This window comes from Cetorhinus maximus, chromosome 5 (genome assembly GCF_964194155.1).
Source record: "Cetorhinus maximus chromosome 5, sCetMax3.hap1.1, whole genome shotgun sequence".
NCBI classification, from domain to species: domain Eukaryota; kingdom Metazoa; phylum Chordata; class Chondrichthyes; order Lamniformes; family Cetorhinidae; genus Cetorhinus; species Cetorhinus maximus.
Window position 1 is genome coordinate 28,196,564 of NC_135883.1, and position 25,255 is coordinate 28,221,818.

Genomic DNA, 25,255 nt, shown 5'->3' on the forward strand with positions numbered 1-25,255 from the left:
CCCCCACGCTCATTCATTAAAACAGGGACCCTAACAGTGAAGAATGTTGGCCATGGACAACTCCCTGACCTTGATGGCTGGCTCCCAAATAGTGATATTCAATATTTCTTTTATTCCCCTTCCAAATGCTGCAGCCTCCATTACGACTTCTGCTGTTCAAACTTTTCCACCCCTCTCTTTGACAGTTATAGCTAGCTTACGCTGTTATTTTAATAGATCTCTTGGCTCAGAGATGTGATGGTCTATTTGCACATTTACATCACGTACACCCATGTTTGCAGATAGAGCGTTTTTTTGCAAGGCATTAGACTCCCTTTAAATACCACAATCCTCATTTTATTATTTACTGTTCTCCAATTACCTTCCAATGTACCAAAGTGTCCTTCATTTCTTTAAAACCACAAACACACACCCACTTTAATTTGGTAATTTCTAACTAGTTCGAGTAACAAGAGACTTTGAGACCTCTTTTTAAAAATAGAGTTTTAATTGCACTTATTTCGGTAAAAACTGCGAACCAAAATCAAAGGTGCTCACAATTATGTTGCAGGTGACTTTGTGCAATGTGAATCTGCTATGGGAATGGCAAAACAAAGGCTAGTCAAGCAGAGCATACTATGACAGCATTCCTTTCACCACCTTCAAGCAGCTAAACAGCAATTTAACCAGCCACGGAGTACACAGGAGTTTTGAAAAAGGGCAAAATGAGAACGAAGGAAAGTGCAGTTCACGGATTAGGTTGTGGCGGTATTTTCAGCAATGCAAAGAACTACTTGGCAAGGTGGCTAACCAACTCGAACCAGGCTTGAGCAGAACAGTACAACATAGATTGGGTTTGTTAGCTAGCTAGCTTTAGGGGACATCATCCACCAATATGCACAAGAGTAAAATTTTGCTCAAAATTTAATCCAATATCAAAGTAAAATACTTACCAAACCAAGTAAAATTTATTCTGGGGAAACTAGGTGTGAATACAGTGCCTTGAGCTCAAATTTCGCAGGCTGAATCCAAAGCCCCACAGCAATTTGCCACTTCCTATATCTTCCTGAGCTGCAAAGTGCTAAACTACAAATGTCCTTAAAAATGCAGCTATCCCCCAAAATACAACATGATATATACAAATACAGGTACCTCCCACTTAGAGCACTTTCTAATAATAGAAGGGAACTTGTTCGAATAAAGCTGCCAGCCACAGACCTGAAGTTTTCCATTTAGCATAATAGGTAAGTTATGTCTAGTCAATGTTTTTAAAGCTATTTCTCACCATAGTGTGCATTTTTCATACAAATTCTCTATCAAAGTGTATACTGTGCAATACAGGTATTTATGATTAAAATATAACTTAGTAGTATTGTACGCACAGTATTGTATATACTACTGTATGCCGTTACAACAAATGAAGTGTTTCTAAAGTAGTTTCACACAGTATGTTGTAAATATAAATTTGTCAAACTATATTTCAAAAATAGATAAAATAAAACACAGAATTACAGAATTGTTATGGTGCAGGAGGCCATTGGATCCATTGCATCTGCCCTGGCTCTCTGAATGAGCAACTTACCTAGTTCCATTCTCCTGCCTTCTCCCCGTAACCCTGCACATTCTTCCTTTCCAGAAAACAATCTAATTCCCTTCTGAAAACTTCAACTGAACCTCAAAGGTCATCGGGTGTAGGCGGAACGTGGAGTTGAGGCCATAATCAGATCAACCACGATCTTATTGAATGGAGGAGCAGGCTCGAGGGGCCAATTGGCCTACTCCTGCTCCTAGTTCATACGCTCGTAAACTGCCTCCACCATACTCTCAGGCAATCCATTCCAAATCCTAACCACTTGCTGCTTGACAAAGTTTCTCCTCATATCGCTTTTGCTTTTTTACTAATTACTTTAAACCTGTGCCCTCTCGTTCTTGATTCCATCACATTACATTTGGTATAAGATGCAGAATTCACTCTCATTCTCCTTCAACTGCAAGTTGTGAAGGCTAACTTTTCTCACTCCTCTTAAGCTCAAACTACTCCCTTCCAAATGCTTTGCATCTTTACATTTTGAAAGCAAGACTCATCTTCTGCTGTGATTCATTATTTTCAGGGAATCTTCTATCCTTCGGCCTTCTTGTTCTTATATATTCTATCCATATAAACATTTCTCGATAGTATCCACTGCATTTCAGACATCACATTTAAGTGTCTCATAGGCCTTTTCTCTAACTCAAGATGGAATGGTGAGAATGTTCCAATCTGCAAACTTCACTCACCAACAGAAAATAAATACCCATCAATCACAAACTACATTTACTTGCAACAAGATGACTTTTTTGGACTTTAAGGAATAGTGCAACTTAAACATCGTTCTACCATAGCAGCAGAGTGTGTGCATTACACAGTAAAACAGTTCTGCGATTATGAAGCATCCTAACATATAGCAACATGAGCAATGTCATAAGCGATCTTCTTGCAGCAGTCATCTAATCATGACTTTCGACTTGCCCATTTTCAAGTTTGGCATCAGTTGTTTCACTTGGTAATACTCTCACCTCAAGGTTAAAAAGTTCAAAGTTCATGCCTCATGCATGGATGTTGAGCACGTAATCCAGACTGACACCCGAGGTGTAACTGAAGAAATTCTGTATCGTCAAAGGTGGTTTCCTTCAGACACCAAGGGCTGAATTTTACCATCGGTGAGCAGGGGGCAGGGCCCACTCGCCGACGCGTAAAATGACGCGGGATGACGACGGGGGATTCCCCAATGTCATCCCGCCCCATTTAAATTTTCAGGAAGGCGGGGGCGCAGCAAAATCAGCTGCGGGCCCACCAACCTGTCAATGGCCAATTGAGGCCATTGACAGGATCATTGAAACAATTAAAGGACCTGCCCATCCAACCTTAAAGGTTGGCGGGCAGGCCAGGAGCCCCAGCGGGAATTAGAAAAAACATGAAACCTTATCCACCAGCGGGATGAGGTTTCATGTAGGCATTTAAAAAGTTTAATAAAGTTTTAGTGTAATTTATGAACATGTCCCATCTCATGTGACATTGTCACATGAGGGGGACATGTTAAGGATTTTTTTTCTCTATTTTTAACGTTTTTAAAATTGTCAGCGATCTCCCTGAGGCAGCACTTAGCCTCAAGGAGGTGTGCGCTCTTTCGTGCGCATGTGCGAAAGAGCACACTCTCGCTTTTGGGGAATCCCCCATGCCTGCACAGAAAGCGCATAGGCACTTCCCGGCAGACGTCACGCTGGGCGGGCCTTAATTGGCCCGCCCAAGTAACACGGCGGTGGGGCCTGCTTCTCTGGCGGGGATCAGCTCCCCACCCGCTGGGGATTGGGCTGGGCCTGCCCGCCCAGCAGGCAGAAAATTCTGCCCCAAGACTCTGTCCACCTTCTCAGATGGGCATTCAAGATTGCATGGCATTAAATGAAGAACGACAGGAAATTGTTCGAATCAACATTCCTTCCTCAACCAATGCCATGAAAAACAGATAAATTGGTCTTTCATCTGTTTTTGGGATCTTGCTTTGCACCAAACAGCTGCTGTAAGTGTCTAAATAACAAAAATCACTACTTTGGAGTGCAAAGAGCAGTATTTGCCTTGTGGAGGCCCAATATGAAAGGTTCAGTTTGGTGCCCCTACATTTTACAAGACAATGGTACTAAATACTACCTTCTTAATCTAGTGTCAAATCCACGTCAGCATGTGAGAAGAGTAAAGAACTCTCTGGAGGAGTCCCAGCCCAAAAAATTGATCTGTCCCTTCAAACAGTGACTAAACCAATGCATAAATTCCAGCACTTGTCTTAACTGCAAAGAGCACTGTCTAATCGGTTTATGCCTTTTTGATGATGTGAGAAATGATCAGGTGGGAGAGGAGAGAACAGAAGGGAGGGAGGGAAATGGAGAAAAGGTGGAAGGAAGAAAGTCGCCCAGCAGCCAGGGGGCCATTACCTACCCTCAATTCTCCTCATGCTTGCAGAAGATTAATCTTATTCCATGTTATGGGTTATAAATTATAAATGAATGGAAGGGAGAGGGGCAGGGATGCAGTGCACTGACAATACTCAGCCCCAGCATCCTTCTAACATGTAGCTAGGATGTGAGCAATAGGTTCCACTTGGAATGCTTTACATTTAGATTTTGGACACTTGGATAATGGTGGCTTTTACATGTAGGCAAGTCCATTAATGATATCGTGAGGCACACAACTAGTGCCTCCACTAATCAAGAAGCCACAGATCGGATCAAGATCCCATGCAATTCCTTAACATCACCCCATTCCCCCAACCCAAACTCATTCAAATTAATTCCTTACGCGTGAAACATTTCAAGATGTTTTTGAGATACATAAAAAAGTGCTATATAAATGCAGTGTCTCTGTTCATTCTTTTGGCTGTGCCCTGCATTATAAACTTTGACCCTTCACCTAGGCTTCCTCATAAAAAAAACAGGACTCATAAAACAGTTGCATACTCAAGGCACACAGACATTAAAAAGTCACAGTTGTCTTAAAGTCTCCTGAACAACATTAATCAATCTCGTAAAGAGATCCATATACACTGCTGCAACTGGTCATGTAACAGCATCCCAACTTCAGATCCTCCTGCAAATTTGCAAATCATGACCTAATTGGCGCAAGAGCTCAGTTTGCCAGAGATGACAGCACTTATTTTTTAACCACCACAAACATTTCAATTGAAGGTTTTTAAATATTTTTGGCAAATTGCTGTGTGCGTCATGCTCCTAGTTAGTGAAGGATCACAAGTCAGCAGTAGGCATTTCCAGGCTGGATATCACACAAGAGTGAACATCTCTCTCTCTCTCAATGATGTTTGCTAAATTACATTGCAATTAATATGGAATTGCACCCACCAAGAATCAAGTTGAAATGACTAAATTAAAATGGACCCTGAGAGGCAATAGAGAATGAAGATCTTCATCCCATTAGTTCAGGCAGGACTTGAACCCAAGGTGAAGGTTGAAATTGCAGAAGCACTGATAAAGGTAAAGACAAGTCTGAATATTCACAATTGTGCCTTCTTGTCAGGTGAAAACCCAATCATGTTAAAACAAATTGAAATAAGCCGCAGTGCAGGGAACACAGTCCTACCTTAGCTTCATCATTGATATCCCACGTAAAGGAGATGGCATTGTAAGCAATTTCTTCAATGTTACTGATTGTGTTGAAACTTTCTTTGTAATCAGCTGCAGGAAAACAGCAATAAGGGAGTGATTATTTTTTTCAAAAAAGTTTTAATAAGCCTGTCTAAACTTGTACTGCATAAAGGTTGCTTGTGTACACACACACACACGCTTCCCCCCTATGCCCAATAAGACACAAAGAAACTCGCAATATTTTTCCATTGCCAAAACCCCCATCTGTACATTGAATCACCATTTTGCCAATGGCCGCACCACATCAGAAATGATTCATTTAAGGGTAGATTTTCTGAAGTGACATGGATCTTCACATGCTGAAATTACACATTAGGAGTTTCAGGTGTCAGGCTCAATGGCCCTGCAGGGTTTTTGATCCGACATGTTTATTGGCCAAAAAATCCTGTGGAGCTTGCTGCCCTTAATGTCCCTATTCTCAATATGCACTCTTGATATGTGAACATTGGAAGCACAAATTCATAAAATAAATCCTTACATTTACTTGACTTCAGAGGGTGTACATAGAGAAATACAATTTCCAAAATTGATTTTGAAGAAATTATATTTTGTATTCAGCTTCAAGGGGAACAGAGTCGATAATTAAAATGCCTCTACCCAGCTCTGAATGTACACAAATATAAACATTCCTTACTATTTACCCGAGCTTTGAGAATGAAGTTAGGGTATATGAAGTATTAATCTGTCCAGTTCATCCCTTGTATAACATTTCACATTGCATTGGACCCATCTGATTTTCATAATGATTTTATTGTTTCACCTCGTACCCAAGAATTGGCATTCTCTGGTAGTCTGGTCGCTAGGAGCCTTTTGTCTGGATTACCCATCCAAAAGGTCTCAAGTAAAATTTCAAAGTTGAGGGCTTAACTGCCCAAAGCATTCATTCCCCTAGTGATCTGGAAGACCTGGAGGGCAAGGAGGAGTTAAGTGTCTAAAGTAGACAATTGCCTGGTGCCAATAAAGGAAAGCTACTCCTCTGAGGTGCTCATTTTGCTGGCACTCTAGAGAGGCACTCCCCTCACACACCAGCAATTTGTATTTAAGAAGTCTAGATTCATTTAGTCTTAATATTGGTGTTCAAGCCCCATGCTAATCTGAATCCCCTCTCTTTATCCCTTACACTATGGCTCCTTGACCAAAGCTCTCAAAAAAGGTTAAAGCAAAGTTCTACTGTGTTTACTTTTACCTTCAACCTTCAACTGTAAACTTCTGTTGAGAAATCAATCCAAGATTTCTCATGAAAAACTACTAAAAAATCCATTCCAAACAGATGAGTCTGGCCTGAAACCTAACAATAGTCACTGACGTCTTGCATGACAACCAGCAGTGTCTATCCTATAATTATTAAAGCTTTGCAATCGGTGTTAGATTGCAAGATAAAACTCCATATGTCAACAGTTCAAGTGGAGGAAAGAAAGGAATTTGCATATATGTCTGCTTACATCAATCTACTCCTGAATTCAAAGGCAGTTTTGCCTCTCCCCACCACACCAAAGGTGGACAGGTACAGGCACCGGAGAACAATTGCGAAAGAAATTCTCAGCTGTAACGTACAATGGCTGAGACATCTTAAGTGTGGAGGTGATTCCTGCCCATTTGAGTGCAAAACAAAAACACAAAGTGAAGGTAATTAGCAAAATAGACCCTCTAGCTGGCTGAGGTTCCCACTACAGGCAAATCAGGGGCTCATGGATCTCATGCATCTTCTGAAAAAAATCAAGATCCCCAATACAATTTAAACTGGAAAGAAAATTAAAATCCTGCTGATCGAGTGCATCTTATTCTGATCTCAGAGTTAAGAGTGAGTTGTAACTTTGAAAACTGCTTGTTTGCAATTTTTCCTTGTGGTTACTTAGCTCAATAAACAGTGCAACCTTATGGTGGGTAATGCTCTAGCTGCACTGTTCCGAGTGGAGGGGAAAGAAGAAGAGCAACAGCAGCAAAAGAGTAAGCAACAATTAGTAGGAGCTGCAGAAGACAGCAGTTTAGGGGACTGTTTGCAGAAGGACTCGTCCATCCAACAGGACCTACAGGATAAAGGTGGCCTTTCTAGAAATGTCTGAGGAGGTTACATTTCTCAAGACAGGTTGTCTTTGACCTTTTGCAACCTCCTGGAGGAAGACCTGCTGCACCAAAGGGTCATGCCTTGCCAGTGGCTGGAAAGGTGACAATTACCCTGAAGTTCTTTGCCTCAGGATCATTCCAGGGTTCTGCCATGGACATCGAATGCATCCTGCAGTCAGGCACAGCAAGTACAACAAGGTGGTGACCAACACCTTATTTTCCAGGGTGGATCAATACAAATCATTTCCCATTGGTGACCACAGTCAAAATGAGAGGTGCAGTCCACAAGGACACACTGCACCACACCATCCCACTAAGCGCTTACTTTTTTTAAACAAACTGCTTTTTATTTAATAGCAAGAAGTTGCTGGTTCCATACCAATGTCAATGCAGCGTTGTTTCGCAGTGTGCTGCCGGGAGTGCCAATATTTCCAGTGCCTAAGTTGCTCATCACGGATTTTATCATCACCAAAAACAACCATTATTACACTCTGAAAACAGAAGGAAATTCAGAATGTTACGTTATAATAAGGAAATGGAAACTTTAACCATGACCAAAAATCATGGAAAGAAAATAATATGCGATGTCCCATTTACTGCACGGAATCCTTTCTTTTAAAACAAAAAGCGGGCTAGATTTGAAGTTTGTGCAAGAGTGTAAAGCAGGTCTCAGAGAATCAGCAATCTGTCTTACATCAATTCTGAAGATAATGGAAAGTTAGAATCTACCCCACTTAACAGGAGCTTGGGTGGTTCAGTTAAGTAGTGAAAGTTTTTCACAACGTGGATGCTTCTTTCAAGGAGTATACCAAGCATTTTTTTTTAAAAAAACATTTATTTTTTAAATAAATGAAAATGGTTACAGTACTTGTACAGTTAACAGTTAGATCTTATCACAATAAAATATAGCTGACATTCATACAAAACATGAATACTTACTCTGACTTTGCTGACTGGGTGATGGATTTCTTCATTGGAACCTGCTTCTTTGAGTGTGATGGGATAAAACTGCCCCTTGTTCAAGTACGTCATGGTTCCATCACCTGCCTTCTGTTTAAGTGACTTGGAAGCTTCCAACACATATTCAAACGTACTTCTGACAAATGGTAAATAAAAACATTGAACCGTATGTCCAATGCTCAGTTAGAAAGCTTTGCATTGTTCTACTCAGCTTACATACTTATACATCAAAACATGTATTTCCTGAACAATTAACATGGATCAATAATTTTGAGAGCATAAGAGTTGGTTTCTGCCCTGATTGATGCACTTCATCAGTTCACAACACAGACCTAGAGGATTCCTGGTTCAGTCACCTGGTTAGAAAGATATGCTGCTGGCGTCAGATGAAGAGGATTGGGAGGAGGCCTGTGTGGGGCACAACTGCTAGCACAGACCAGTTGGGCTGAATAGCCTGCTTCATGAGTGTAGGCTCTAATTCTATGCAGTAATTTGTGCCATGTCAGCTGATCGCAACAGATGTAGTAGGAGCCAGAGCACTATATTTAGCACCAGCAGGCCTGGGCCAGATAGGGATCAGTTGGCCAGGATTCCCACTCCCAATTGCTGGTCAGCAACCTCTGCCTAAAGTTCACGTGGATATCAAGCGAGGGCAGATTCAGGCTTAGCCCTAATACATGCAACTGTTGACACTCAATATTTGGGCTCATATACAAGGAATGGTCAACTGAGTGAGGCACCAGAGGGAAACCAGCACCTGTGAAATTGTTTCCCAGGAAGAAGTTGATGCTTTTCGGAAGGGAGGGGGAGAAGATGGCAGAGTGGGAGGGAAAATTGGTGGGAGGGAAAATTGGTGGGAAAAAATTAATTCATAAACACTTATTTTTCAAGAGACCTGCAGGAAGTAAAACACTAAGGTAGAGAATTGCTTCACAGAATAGATCACGGTGATTCTTGCACCATCCATGGAAGATAGAGGGCAGTAAGATGTGGGGTTGGATAGATATTCTGATATTTTCTTTGATTACCACTGGGGATCAAGGTGCATTTTTGTATAACTTTCCTCCCGCAAATTAAATTGATGGGGTGAAGTCTGTTGTAGAAAATGATGGGCTGAATGGCCTTTCCCAATTCCTTGCTGTCCTAAGCACCTACCTCTCACAGAAAAACAAACATTCTGCTAAATATCATTCAGTTCAGTATTGCCCTAACATTTGAAGAGCCCTGAAAACAGCTATCAAACATCTAATAATTCTGCTAGTGCCACAAAAGAAGTGGCACTCTGCTCACTATGTGAATTACTGGTCTTTATTTACTACAAAGATCAAGTTAAGTGTTAGCCATTGCAATAAAGAGGATACAAGCTAGAATAAGGGGTTTCTGATAATTGCCAGTACATTGCATGAGTTATGCAGCAACAATACACCTTCTGGTCCCAGACCACCGAACAATCAACTAATTAATATGCTTGAGTTAATATGGTTATGGCCAATACTGTCTGCTGTTGAGTACTATTTTAAAGCATTAACTCCTTCCTGGGATAGGGTTTCATGGGTGCTGGTTTCCCTCTGGTACTTCACTCAGTTGACCATCCCTTGTATATGAGCCCAAATATTGAGTGTCAACAGGCTGGTCAACAGTCAGGTGTATTAGGGCTAAGTCCCACAAAAAGTTGATAGGAGTATTTAAAATATTTACCTCATTCTATCGAAGGCATACTCCTCTGAACTCATAGTGGGCATTCGAATGTGGAGATCGGTAGGAAAGCCAAATACCTGTTGATGAAACAAAACATAAGAAATATAGAATGAAAAAAGGCCACTCAGCCCACGACTGCACTCAGAGACTTGTACTATGTATCCTATCATGGACTTTAATTTGGTTAATCTTCTGAGGGAAAGTCCTAAAAAAAAAATTTAGCCAGGCCCCAAAGGTAAATGATAAACATACAACCTGTACTATTGAAACATAAGCAATTGTATGCCATAAGTATTATTCTCCTGGTCCCAGCAATTTTAACTAGATCTTCATCAGTAAGAACGTATGGACTGAATTTATATTTGCAGCAGTTTTCAATTTCAATGTTCGGTATGCAATAAAATAGTTTCTTTTTCAGGAGCCTTCTAACACATTCATTATTACATTTGGCACTGAGCAACTTGTCCTTTTCAATCACACCTTAACCAGCATCAGCCCGATTTTTGATCCAGAGATAAGCTAATTATGGTGGATGAACTTAAGAACTATTTTTCCTTTAAATTGTCAAAGCTCACGACTAAGGCAGGGGTATAAAATTCAATTTCTGTTTGTGCATGTGCTACTTGTTCACCCAGGATGAACACCAAAACATGTTCGTATTTGCGCTGTTAGAAGTTTTGCTGAGTAAGGCTGTGCACCGCTGGTACTGTGTCAGCCTGGTTCTGCTGGTAATAATCTTCTCTGAGTGGGGTTGAAGCCCTACTCCAGAACTTCAGTGCACGCTCTAGGCAGACATGTCATTGCAGCACAGAAGAATGGTGCACTGCCAAAGGTACAATATTTCAGGTAAAATTACAAAATTAGGTTCCCGTTTGCAGACTTTACTTCTGGGCATTAAAGGATTTGTGACACCGTTTGAAGAAAAGCAAGTAGTTCTCTGGATATTCTGGCCGATGTTCTTCCCATCACGGAAAGTTATTTATCTCACTGACATTTTTGGAGACTACTTTGAGCAAAATGGTTGCTGCATTTTGCTGTCATGGCAACAGTGACTGCACTTCAAAGCAACTCAGTGTATGTGAAATGACTTGTGATGTCCTGGGAGAAAGAATAAATGCAAGCTTTTTCCTGCTCTAAGCAGTGTAGAATTACAGTGTGGGCTATAATTTTCCCTCTCCATTAACTTCAACAAAAAGCAGATGGAATTATAAACCAGAAAACAGCACCTTATACTCATGACTACTTTTCCACTTAAAATCAGCAAATTAAGGTAAATATACACCCACACTGTTGTAATTCCTCTTCCCATTAGTTGAGCAGCATCTTATGGACCAGCTAAAGTATTCCACTTGTATGCTTGCCAGCCTACAATTATTCTCCCACACGTTTTATTAGATTGGAAAATCCAGAGGTTGGCGAGAACTGGAGCAGAAAGTCCAATTTGTTTATCAATTCATTTTTTAAACTGAAGTCCTGTTTGGGTCTTAGGGAGACTCTGACATCAATGTGCTGTCACCGCATTTATCCTGGTCTCTATCGCAGTTCTGTAACAGCGCAGAGGTTAAATCACCAGCTTGAGTCTCGCATGGGGGAAAAAAATCTTAGGCTTTGGGATGCCCTGAGGCGGTGAAAGGCACATTATAAATGCAAATATTTCTTTATTGCTGATGGAAGCCATTTCAGAATTTTTGAAATTAAAAAAACATGGACAAAGAGGCAAAGCCTGTAGCACAAGCTATAAGGAAGATTGAAAATAAGAGGGAAGAAGCAATGACTTGGTGACATCAAGCATGGCTGTTAAAGGCCTATATATAATGTGGAAGGAATAATAACACTAGAACATTTACTACTTAATCTTTCCATAGATTCAACTATGCTCATAGATGAGCACACAATGTTACAAGATGTTAACTTTAGCTATATTTGAAGTTCAAGTGTATCTATTACAAAGTTTTCCATTTTAAATACAAAGGGATAGAAATTCACCTTGGACAGTAATGTAAAATGGGTAGTATCACATCAGCCACCTGTTGTACACCCTGCCCAATATTCTGTTCCATTGACTTTAAGAAAGGTTTGTATCTCTACAGCATCATTCCCGGCTTCAGAACACCCCAAAGCGCTTTATAGCCAGTGAAGAACTGAGGCAACCAACTTGGTGGCAGCAAACTCCCACAAAGAGCAATGGGATAACAAATAGATAATCTGCTTTTGTGAAATCAAAACAAAAATGCTGAACATACTCAGCAGGTCAGGTAGCATCTTTAGAGAGCAAAAGAATTAACGTTTCAGGTCAATGAACCTTCAGAACTGTTCTGATGTAAGGTCATCACCGACCTGAAACATTAATTTGGTTTCTCTCCACAGATGCTACCTGACCTGCTGAGTATTTCCAGCATTTTCTGTTTTTAATTTAAGATTTCCATCATCTGCAGCATTTTGCTTTCGTATAGGTTTCAGTGATATTGGTTGAGAAATAAATGTCAGCAAGGACTCCAGAAAGAACACCCCTGTTCTTCTAAACAGTGCAATGGAATCTTTTACCGCTCGAGGGAAAAATAGGGCACCATTATTTAACATATCATCTGAAAGATGGCACCTCAGACTGTGAAAAACTCTCAGCGCTGCACTGGCATGTCAGCCCAGGTTTTGCACTCCAGGGCTTGAGTGTTATTTGAATCCACAAACTCTTGACTCAGAGGTGAGACTGCTACCAACTGAGCTCTTGTGGCTTTGAAGGTTGAAGACTTCAGCTGGGATTTTCCGGCCCCGCAGTGGCAGGGCCTGCTGCGAGGGATCCAGTAGGCCAGCCAGAAGTCCACTGACTTTCGGCGGGGCTGGAAGATCCTGGCAATGAGAGAGGCCAGAAAACCCCGGCCTTTATTATTGTTAAACACATTAGCTGAAGTGCAAATTAATTATAAATTAATTTGTCAGAAACCCAAACACATCAGTTCACCAACATGCCCTAATTTATTACAAATTTACTTAAATAGAAGTTTTGGAGAGGTATAAAATTGGACGAAGATAACATTTCTCCGGATTATCAGTAATGTACAATGGCGTGTACAAATGAGAAGGGATAAGATCTATGTTTGGTCATCTGAACTAATATCTCCTTATGTGGTTTGGTGTCATACTTTGTTTTATGATGCTTACCGCCTTCAGACATTTCATTATATTAAAAGGTGCTATATAAACACAAGTTGTTGCTATAGACTTGGGAGTTTTTTATATTCGGTATACTGCATTCATATGCAGTGTGTTATTTATCTGTAACTGTGGTAAACAGGAACAGCTGTAATGGTTAAAGCTGTTTAGTTGTTATATAATGTATTAGATTACTGTAAATAGTTGTGGTAAAGGCTGTAATTGAAGTTACTAATCAGGCTAGGAAAGTTCTAGTTAATTACAGGCCTAGTATGTTCTTGTTCCATGTGATGGTATAATTGTTCTATATTACGAAATAGAACAAGAGAGTATTTAATAGCTGAGAAATGCTAGGCAGGCACAATAACAAATTGCATTTATATTACATCTTTAACCTAATAAAATGCCCCAAGGCACTTCATCAAAAAAAAATTGACATCAAGCCACATAATGAGATGTTAGAACAGATAATCAAAAGCTCGGTTAAAGACATAGGCTTTAAGGAGCATCTTGAAGTAGGAGAGAGTGCTGGAATGGCAGAGGAGTTTAGGGGAGGAATTACAGGGCTTAAATCCTAGGATGACATGGCTGTCAATGTTGGGGTGATTAAAATTAATGAGCAACATGCCAGAATTTGAGCACGCAGATGTTGCAGAGGGTTGTTGGGCTGGAGGAGGCTACAGAAATGGAGAGGGGAGAGGACAAGGAGGGAACTGTAAACATGGATGAGAATTTTAAAACTGAGGCATTGTCAGACCGAAAGCCAACATAGGATGGTAAACACAGGGTTAATGGGTGAACAGAATGGTGCAAGTTAGGATACAGGCAGCAGACTTTTGGATGAGCTCATGTTTACGTAGAATGAAAGGTGACAAACTGGCCAGAACCATCCCAATTCTTTTGTAATGTCTCAAACATGTCCACCTACAATCTTGCCAAACCTTGCAATCCCTTTGATCTTTCTTTCTCTCTAATTACACAAGTAGTTGCCCTGGAACCCATTTAACACAATGTTTCTTTCCATTTTCTGTCTTCCAATTTGCCTTGTGATCAGACCTAGTAACCCTAGCTGATACTTTTCCTTTACAGCCAATGGTAGCGACGCTACTATTCAAACTAGACTTAAACTTGATCAACAGAAAACTTCTTTTAAAAAACAGAACAGGGGCACTACATTGGTAAAATAACTATACAATAGGAATGAACTCACAGGTAGAATTGGTTTCCTTGGGTTCCAGCTAATTAGAGTTTTATATTTTAACATTTAAAGTATGGAGAGAGAAACCCAACCCAATGCAGTCAAAGAGTAATTAGATAATAGCATGTAAAAACAGGAAATGCTGGAAAAACTCAGCAGGTCTGGCAGCTGCTGTGGAGAGAGAAACAAGAGTTAACGCTTCAAGTCCGTACGTTTCTCTCTCCACAGATGCTGCCAGACCTGCTGAGTTTTTCCAGCATTTCCTGTTTTAATTTCAGCCTTCCAGCATCTGCAGTATTTTGCTTTTAAATAACAGCATACTTTGCTACATAACAGTTACCACACTTGTTAAAATAATTCGCCACTTATGGAAACAGGCATTTTTTTCCTGAGAGAGTCTCTCATTTTGTTTAGTGATTTTTACTCTACTAGTTCTTTCATATCATGCATCATTTTAAGGGCATGACTTTCGCTCAGGTTTCTTGACACCTTGGCCAGAATTTTGACTTTGACGGGCCCCACTGGCTCGGCGGCGGGCGGGTAGCCAAACTCCGCCGCCAAAACGGGCCCCACCGCCATTTTGAGTGGGCAGGCCAATTAAGGCCTGCCTGACAGGAAGCACTATGCGCTTCCTGTGCAGGGGGTGGAGGGATTCCCTGTCTGTCAAAGTCTCAGGGAGAGCGCTGAATGTTTAAAAATTCTTTAAAAATAGAGAAAGAAAAACATTAACATGTCCGCCTCATGTGACACTGTCACACGAGATGGGACATGTTAATAAATATGAGTGAAACTGTAATAAACTTTTTAAGAACTGAGATGAAATTTCATCCCGCCAGTGGATGAGGTTTTATCTTTTATCAGAAGCCCGCTGGGACTCCTGGCCTGCCCGCCAGCCTTAAGATTGGACGGGCAGGTCTTTCAACGAGCTTAATGATCCTGTCAATGGCCTCAATTGACCATTGACAGGTTAGCGGGCGAACAGCTGATTTCCCTGTCTGCCCACCTTCCTAAAAATTTAAACGGACCGGGATGACGTTGGGGCTTCCTCCTGACGTCATCCCGCATCATTTTCCCGTCGGCAAGCGGGCCCCGCCCCCAAATCGCCGACGGGAAAATTCTGGCCCTTATTTGAGTGAGTGTGGACTATGTTAACTCAATCCTAGATTTGCACTTTTCCTGCCCCACTACGCAGGAAGAAACTTTGGACTAGAAGGTGGGCCTTTTAGATGTGCCTTTTTACAGGCTTAAAATGGACACCACAAAGCTTGATTTTTGTGGATTAATATTCTATGTCCCTGCTGAAATTGGTACCGGCCATTTTTCAGGCATCCCTGGCAGCCACCTAAAACTGGTTCCAGACCCTGTAAACATGTAAATGAGGAGCCTCATGCCTGTGTTTGGTCCCCTCAGAAATTGGGCTATGAGTGTGGTATACCAGCTCAGGATTCTTCAGCAGACATCAAATTAAGGTTCTGAGATGGTTAATAAAAACCTTCCTGTAGAGACAATCATAATCACCACTGACCACCCACACCTCCCCACCCCACCACCATCGTCAACTCCAACCCACACTCCCAGGACTTATCTTTAGGCTGCCGAACACAGTATATGTGCGAGCTGCTTGCGCACACAATAGGCGCAAGCAGCTCCCACACTTTTTTTTTTAAATTTTAAAAGCATCCCAAGGCCCAATTTTCGGCAAGCTTTCTCTTAGATCTGAAAACAGGCCCGGCCAAATTTCTAACCCCTTGTTTCAAACCTCCCCACAGACACACAGAACTTAAGGATAACTGCAGGAACAAATATGCATACATGTCCTTGAATTCTGCATCTCCGCTACACTTAAGTCACAAATGGTGTATTTTCTCAAAACTTTGATGAAATTCAACAATGTTGTAAGACAAGGAACTTTCCTGTTCTCAGTTGCTCCCACTGTGGCAGTTTGCATTTCATCATCTTTTGTGCAATTATTCAAGCGAATACCTGCCATTCACAGAAAGGCAAAGCAAAAGGATCTGAAGGCATTGGGTAAAGGGCAGTTTACAATGAAGAGGAGTCAGAATAGTCCCCCAATTTTATTGGGGTGAAATTCATCAGGTGGCAGCGAATCAGCAGCTGGTTTTACTCTGCCAGATTTTCTTTTCAGGCAGGTTGTTAGATAGGCTGCAATTCATTATTGCCATTTTTACACAACCACCCAATGTGAATTTCACCTCCAGTGATTTACCAATCACTGAGCAAACTCAGTAAATTGATGACATGGTGCATTTAGATTCAGCTTCAGCTAACAATGCTGCAAGGAGTGGTGTGTGTCATGGTCCACTGGAACACCACTTCATGGCATAATGGAACATTGGTTCAATTCCTCCCATCCAATTCTGCCGAGTTCTCAATCTCCGTCATGCTGTTGTGGGGTAGCATCAGTGAGGATAGAAATCAAGTCATCCAAGACCTGCTTCTACTCACCTCATAGCACAGGCTCAGGGTGGTATTAACAGACGACTGAGAGCTGATCATCTCTCGCCTGTCCTCAGGACAGCCAAAGTTAAAATACAGGAACGAAATTCCATCATAAAGGAGGACAAGAAATAAAGTTATGCCATGCCATGCAATAAACAAGTAAACGTCTGGCTTACCTCTTGAGAGCCTTCCTTGAAGGACTCTGTGAAGGTGGTGTCCGGAGTTCTTCTTTGTGACTGTGCAGTTGAGGCAAAGTGGTCACCGTGAGGATTTCGGTCATAGATGACCGAGCGTTCAGGAGGCTCGCTGCAGTACGATGCTGGTGGCATTCCCACTGAAAAGTTATTAGGGTTCATTTCGGTTTTAATGGAATGGGTCGGTACTGTTGTGACTGAGACAGTGACGGTAGTGTCTGGGCTTGTAAACTGATTTACTTTGTCGTGACCCATGGCATGGCCGGGCAACACCAAATTGACCGGCAAAACTCTCAGTTGCTGCACTCGGCTGTCTGCCGTGGAAATGACTGGGTGATCCGTTGCAGGTGGCACACAATTCCTTGAAAAGACAAGACGGTGGTTTCATATACACAGTAATACAACAGCGACATGGAAAACCACTCAAACATCTAAGCTGACTTCGCAACTTGACCATTACTTCTCTCAAAATGTGGAGCTCTATTTGAACATCAGGGTAGATTTTGACTGGGAGAACATGCTGGTCAGCTGCACATTCTGGCAGAGAAGGCTCTCCCTCACTCATATATGATCTTGGGCATCCGTCAATGCGATTGCAGTTTCCGTATTAAAATGAATCTCTCAACTGAATCAGGTAGGTGTTTTAGAAGTCCGGCTGTAGGCCACTTTTAAAAAATGGCGGCAACTGCATCGCTGGTGGTAGGGGGCAGCATTGGTACTGACCTATTGTGAGGAAGTTGCCTGTCAATGTCGGACAAGGCCACGCAAAATCAACCCCAAAGTTCTTATTAAATGCTAGCGTTTCCACTAAAGTAATTAAAGGGTCATGGAAAGTAAAGTTTCATCAATCGGAAGTTCGTATGTAGCAAAGTTACTCTTTTTGTTTTACAAGTCCAGCATTTTCCAAAGATTTATGGAGAAATTAGGTCATTCATAGGCTGGCGAGAGAAGCAGGGCAAATCGATGATGCCATGCAAATGAATGAAAGTATCAAATCTGACAGCAGGGGAGACAACAAGCTGGATTTTCATCTTCAAGTCGGGTAGCGAGAGTCAGGAAATTTCCCGGCTTGGCATGCCTGCCTCAGGAGAAAATGCCTGCAAAGAGGGTATTTTCTTTCTGGTGGTGGTGGTGGCTGGGGGGGGGGGGGGGGGGGGGGGGGGGGATGTATTCTTGACTTAGAGCTCAGGCATGCATTGGAATGCTGGAACAGCTATGCCCCAGGTGAAAATATTGCATGATTACCACCCTCTTACTATCTGATCTATGGTGCGTAAATAAAGATTGTGAAATTGACAAGATAGAGGTTTCAAGTGCATGCAGTTTTTGTTATTGATACTGTAAAGGGTCTGGATGATTGACACTTTTATTGGGCTGTAGTAAAAGCCTTTTTAATGAATGAATGAATGAATGACTTTTTTTTCAAACACACCCGATTGTCACTATAGGTTCAATGGCTCAATGGGCATGCAAGTGCCATAGCTTGGCATGGAGTGTGAGGGCCCATGTGGGTGGGTGAAGGGCATAGCTTGGCATGGGGGGGCATGGGTAAGGTTTTTTGAACTTAGCATTTAAAAGGTTCCCTTATCCAGACGATGGTTCATGACACCTCGAAGTGCTGTAAACCACAAGTCCTTTAGAAGCTGGCCAAACTCTCATGAAAATTGCAGAGGACTAGTACGTGCTTATCCTTGCAGTGGAACCAGCCAGGTCAGGAATGCAGGGTGCGGGCTTGCAACCCAAACCAGCCTGCACCCTTAAAACGGCACAGGTGAAAGTCAGAAAGCCCGGGGATGGGGCTGGAAATCCAGGAATTAGGTCCCAGCCACCACTTCCACACCTCCACGGAGTTTCCCCAACTCCATTAAAATCCAGCCCGACAGTGGTACCCCACATGGTTGGGGGGTGGGGGGACACCAGACGGTGACACTGAGAAACCCAAACCTGGTGGGGAGGAAGAGACAGTGACACTGAGTTACCCCACCCCAGGGGTGAAGACAGTGACACAGATACACCACACCCCAGGAAGGGAGGGCAACTCTGGGGTTAAGCAGTGGGTTCTCAGGTATTCTGCATAAAACAGCAATTATAATAAAATAGGTTCATTTATACGGGCAAAAATAGAAATTGCACAAGGAATTTATTTTTGTTTCCACTAAAAACATGCAGGAAATGTAATATATCAACAGTCCCAGAGAATACCAACACAATAAATATTAAATGGAGTGAGCATTTGTTTGATTCATCATACAAAAATGACAAGCAGGAAAAAGCCCAGCTGGTCCATCAGGCTCACCTAATACCACAATGGGTAGACTATCAAACATTTTTTTCCTTCCTAACATCCTGCACCCCTTCTCTTTCGCCATTCCTGACCCCAAGCCCCCCAACTACCATAAAACCACTCTAGCAGCCATGTAACCTCCAAGGAGAGGCAAAAAGACAGAAGAAAAATTCTGGAAAATTCCTCTCTGATCCTCTGAGAAATTAAACCCAGGATTTCACATGGGCCAAGTGTTACCAATAAAAACACTGGGCTTCTACATTATGAGATCTGTGCCCCTGTTAGGAACTGGTCCAGCTCCCTCTCAAAGGTATGCCAAGAGTCATACTGTGCCATCAGTCATTACTGCCGCCCATTACTGACAGCCATTTTAGCAACACTATTTTATGCTGGATTATTCAGTTACCAACCTACAGTGAATTGTTTGACAAACCTGTATTGTTCCAGTGAAGCCCAACGCAAACTGGAGGAACAGCACCTCATCTTCCGACTAGGCACTTTACAGCCTTCCGGGCTGAATATTGAATTCAACAACTTTAGATCTTAAACTCCCCCTCCCCCCATCCCCACCCTGTTTCTTCCCCCTCCCTTTTGTTTTTTTTTCAATAATTTATATAGATTCTTCTTTTCCCACCTATTTCCATTATTTTTAAATGTGCAACTAATACCTTGTTAGTCTTTCCACCCCACCCCCACTAGAGCTGTACCTTGAGTATCCTGCCATCCATTTTTAATTAGCACTTTTCTTAGATAATATCACCACCTTCAACACCTCTTTGATCCTTTTGTCTGTGACATCTTTTGATTATCTGCTCCTATCACTGCTTGCTTGTCCCCACAACCACCCCACCCTCAACTTCTCTCTCCCCCCGTCCCCCACCTTATATTCCACCTCTCTCCTAACTATACTTCAGTTCTGTTGAAGGGTCATGTGGACCCGAAACGTCAGCTCTTTTCTTCTCCACCAATGCTGCCAGACCTACTGAGTTTTTCCAGGTAATTCTGTTTTTGTTTTGGATTTCCAGCATCTGCAGTAGCTTTTTGTTTTTATCTCTGTATTTCTAGCTTTCCTTGTTCTTATTTCCCACATTATTTATTTATTTATTTATTTATTTAAATGTCAAATCACCATACTTTACCTCCCAGCCCTCTATTTTCCACAGCCTAGCCTTTAAACACTGGATGATGGCAATGGTGGAGGTTCTTAAACTATACCTTCTTACTCTGAAGAAAGTTTTTAAACAGAGAATGCATTTTCGGAGCAGGCTCTCGACAAATCATATTGTTGTGATGAGCTTTCTGGAGTATTCCTTTAAAAAAACAAAGCTAGCGATTCTCACCAATATTAATGTAAATGTTTATTGCTTCAGTGGGCTAAGACACTTCTTTGCTTTTATCAAAAGTTATCTTTGCCCTTCAATCACAAAGAGACTCATGCTGAGGTTCAAACCCCAGATGGCAGCAAATGTGAGTGAACCAAGAAAGTGTACTTCAGTAGAACTGTGGAGGTCAGAGTCCAACCCAATCTTGCTCTCACCTGATGCCCTTGCACATGCACTTTCCAGCTAGGTAAGAGATAATATTCAGGAGCAGGAAGGCTAGTAGGTTTCCAAACTCCCCCCACCACCTTCCCCCATCCATCACCAGCCCTTCTGTTATCAAGGGTTTGTCTAGGGACTCATTGCTTCTTATTCTAGAAGAGATCTCACTGGAGGCAATGGTCTTTGTTCAGAAAACATTTATTTACATGCTAAATGAGACTAACATAGCTAAAGCTGTCCTCTGAGATGCTACTCAGACATCCTCTCTCAGTGAGAGACATCACTGTGACATAGTTTCTTTTGCACGTGCAAAGCCTCTTTGGCACTTTCACCAGCCTCCCTGAAAGATTGTGGAGCTCCTACTGGGGTAGATGAGAATCCTGCTGCTCTGAGGTCAGTTCAGCAGGGCTGCTATTCTCGGTTTCCTTAGTTTTTGGCAAAAGAGGTGTGACACTCTTCTGGTTCAGGGAACTCTGTCCATGCTGTTGATGGTTTTCTGTCCATCGAGATTAGGGCAGATCTGTTTCACCAATGATGCTTGTGTCCTGACCAGGTGCGATCTTCGTTGCAGTAGTTTTTCATTAGCATACCTGCAGAGTTCTGGTCTCTGATCCATACCTTCTCTCCTCTTCCCAGGATCGTAAGGTCTTGAGTTCTATGCTGCTGGTTGAACATACAAGCCTGACTTGCTCAGTAGGCTTCTTCCTACCTCAATCATGGTCTTTCCCCATGACATTCAGTAGCAAAGTGTGGGGCAGAAAGGAAATTGAGTCTCAAGCCTGCAGCCCAAGAGGAGTTCATAAGGGGGAAAACCCATTATGTAATGGGATTGAACAATAACTAAGCAGAGCCAGCCCAAAGTCATCATTCTTCTTCAGGAGGTCTTTGACAGTGTGTACTCCTTGCTCAGCTTCTCTGTTAGCCTGGAAGTATTTTGGGGAATTCATGGCATGTACAAATCAGTATGACTTTGTGAATGATTGAAAGCACTCATTGGCAAACTGTAGTCCATTATCGGAGACGACTACATCTGAAATGCCATGCATGGAGAACATTTTCTCAAGGCGGTAATAACGGCTTCAGAGCTGAGGCCATGTTGCTTTCACACCTCTATCCAGTGGGAATAATAGTCAACCACTAGAAGAAAGGTTTTCCCTTTACAGTCAAATAAACCCATGCCAAGGTGTTCCCAAGAGCTTGATGGGAAGGGGGAGGGCAGAAGTGGCTCTTTCTGCACCTGCCTGTGGATGGCACAGGTGACACAGCTGGAAACCATATGTTCATAGAGCATGAAGTCCCTGGCCACTATACAGATTGTTGTGCCCTGGCTCAACACTTGGTTATGCCAAAATGTCCTTGGTGGATCTTCTGGATGACTTCCAGGCAGAGAGCACATGGTAGCACCACTCTTGTATCAGAGGCCAGGAGGTCGTCTATGATGCTGAAGTGGTGCCCCTGTTCAAAGTATTGTCTCAGGACAGGGTGCCTGGGATGTACTGTGACCATCTGTCCAGGCAGTACATGAAACTGGATGCACTCTTCAGCTGGTCTTTGGGCCATACAAAATTCACACAACTTCTGGTCTGTTGCTGGCAAGTATCTGGTAGTCAAGGCTGTAAAGGTTTCAACTTCCATTAAGGTTTTGTCTTCCTGAACTGGGTAAATGGTTGGCATCCTGGACAGTGTATCAACCGTAGTCTGATATTTACCCTGTATGTACTCCACAGTATCATCGTAACGCATGAAGCAAAGTCTGAAATCACTGATTCCTGGGTGGTATCTTTGCGATTTCCTTTGCATTCAACATTACTAATGGCTTGTGATCAGTCTCAATCTTAAAGTGGAGGCCCAGTTCATAGTCAGAGAATTACTCACATGCCCAAGTTGCTGTGAGGGTTTCCTTTTCAATCACAGTATAGCACTGTTCAGTCTTGGTTAATGACCTGGATGTGTATTAAACAGGTCTTCTTTTGCCATCACTTTAGACCCAGAATAGTATTGCTCCCAGTTCCATTGCAGATGCATCGGCTGCCACATTCATGATAAGTTCTGGGTCATAGTGGGCTCGGACCTCGGAGGATGTTAGCATCCTCTTAATTTGTACGATCGATCACTGTTGATGCTCTGTCCATCATCACACCTGGTCCTGTCATAAAACTTGTCTGAAGGGTTCATTTGTCTGGCCTAAGTGAGGCAGGAATTTGTCTAGTTGGTTGACCATGCCCAAAAAACCTTTGGAGCTCTGTTACATTTCTAGGTGACAGAAATTCCCTTATTATCTTCAGTTTCTGTGAGTCTGCTATGATCCCAGTTACTTGGATAATGTGCCTTAGGAACTTAATCGTGGACCTAGAAAACTCACATTTGTCATAAGTGCCAGTCTCTTGCAGTGAGTAAGACTTCCCTGACCCGTTTGTCACGTTCCTGCTTCGATGACCCATTGGTCAAAATGTCATCCATGTGGCAAATAACATCAATACCCTACAATACATTGGACATTGCCCTTTGGAATATTTAAGGGGCTGACATGATGCTGAATGGCAGATGGTTAAACAGTACTGTCCAAAGACCATAATAAAAGCAGTTAAGGGTTTGGACTCTTAGTCCAATGGCAGCTGCCAAAACCCACTGTTGGTGTCAAGTTTGGTGAAGGTGGTGCTCTTGACAAGTTTTCATCCACCGATGCCATAGAATGTATTTCTCTTTCAACTGCCTTGTTGAGATGTGCTACATCAACACAGATACGAATGGAGTTATTAGGCTTAAGGACTAAGCAGAACCATAGCAGAGCACCACCTGGTTGGTTCAGTGACTGATAACCTTGTTGCAGCATCGCCTCAACTTCATTCCTGACTCTTTTCAGAAGTGGGTGTGGGACCTTCTTTGGCAGAATATACAAAATGGCTTAGCATCTGTTTTGAGTGTAATGTGATACAGAGGCCATATGGGTGGAGCTGAGGAACGGGAAGGGTGTGACCACACTAATAGGGTTGTATTATAGACCGCCCAATAGTCAGAGAGAATTGGAGGAGCAAATCTGTAGAGAGATAGCAGACCGATGTAAGAAACAGAAAGTTGTGATAGTAGGAGATTTTAACTTTCCACATATTGACTGGGACTCCCATACTGTAAAAGGGCTGGATGGCTTGGAGTTTGTCAAATGTGTTCAGGAAAGTTTTCTAAATCAATATATAGAGGTACCAACGAGAGAGGATGCAATACTTGATCTCCTATTAGGGAACCAGACAGGTCAGGTGACAGAAGTATGTGTAGGCGAACATTTTGGGTCCAGTGACCACAATGTCATTAGTTTTAAGTTAATTATGGATTAGGTCTGGTCCTCGAGTTGAGATTCTAAATTGGAGAAAGGCCAATTTTGTGGAAATGAGAAAGGATCTAGGAAGAGTGGATTGGGATAAGTTGTTTTCTGGCAAGGATGTGTTCAGTAAGTGGAGTGCAGAGTTTGCATGTTCCTGTCAGGATTAAAGGCAAAGTTAACAGGCATAGGGAACCTTGGTTTTCAAGGGGTATTGGCGATCTGGTTAAGAAGAAGAGAGAGGTGTATAACAGGTATAGGCAACAAGGAGCAAATGAGGTACTTGTAGAGTATAGAAAATGTAAGAAAATACTAAAGAAGGAAATCAGGAAGGCAAAAAGAAGACATGAGGTTGCCTTGGCAGATAATGTGAAGGTAAACCCGAAGGGTTTCTACAAGTATATTAAGAGTAAAAGGATAGTAAGGGACACAATTGGTCCCCTTGAAGATCAGAGTGGTCGTCTATGTGTGGAGCCTCACGAGATGGGGGAGATCTTAAACAGTTTTTTTGCATCACTATTTACTCAGGAAACTGGCATAGTGTATAAGGAAGGAAGGGAAACAAGCAGTAGTGTCATGGAACATATATAGATTAAAGAGGAGGAGGTGCTTGCTGCCTTACAGCGAATAAAGGTAGATAAATCCCCCAGGCCTGACATGATATTCCCTCAGACCTTGAGGGAGACTATTGTAGAAATTGCAGAGGCCCTGGCAGAAATATTTAAAATGTCCTTAGCCACGGGTGAGGTGCCGGAGGATTGGAGGGTAGCTCATGTTGTTCCGTTGTTTAAAAAAGGCTCCAAAAGTAAACCAGGTAATTACAGGCCAGTGAGCCTGACGTCAGTAGTAGGTAAATTATTGGAAGGTGTTCTGAGAGATCGGATATACAATTATTTGGACAGCCAAGGACTGATTAAGGATAGTCAGCATGGCTTTGTGCGTGGTAGGTCATGTTTAACGAACCTTGTAGAGTTTTTCAAGGAGGTTACCAAGAAAGTAGATGAAGGAAAGGCTGTGGATGTTGTCTACATGGACTTTAGTAAGGCCTTTGACAAGGTCCCACATGGGAGGTTAGTTCAGAAGGTTCAGACACTTGGTATCCATGGAGAGGTTGTAAACTGGATTCGAAATTGGCTGTGTGGGAGAAGACAGAGAGTGGTAGTGGATGATTGCTTCTCAGACTGGAGGGCTGTGACTAGTGGTGTGCCTCAGGGATCTGTG

The 25,255-nt window shown here is 42.3% G+C and overlaps 1 protein-coding gene across 4 annotated transcripts in view; it reads right to left on the reverse strand.

Moving 5' to 3' along the window:
• The window catches only part of LOC144680539 (grainyhead-like protein 1 homolog), a 104,490-nt gene that overhangs the window by 53,403 nt on the left and 25,832 nt on the right, over positions 1-25,255 (reverse strand). For 3 of the 4 annotated variants that reach the window (XM_078541626.1, XM_078541623.1, XM_078541625.1), the window contains exons 5-9: positions 16,876-17,254; positions 9,892-9,971; positions 8,173-8,329; positions 7,613-7,724; positions 5,105-5,199 (exon numbers count right to left, since the gene is read on the reverse strand). In XM_078541626.1, the coding sequence (XP_078397752.1) occupies positions 5,105-5,199; positions 7,613-7,724; positions 8,173-8,329; positions 9,892-9,971; positions 16,876-17,254 (823 nt within the window). The remainder of the gene's footprint in view (positions 1-5,104; positions 5,200-7,612; positions 7,725-8,172; positions 8,330-9,891; positions 9,972-16,875; positions 17,255-25,255) is intronic. The other variant, XM_078541624.1, reaches the window with a different exon arrangement.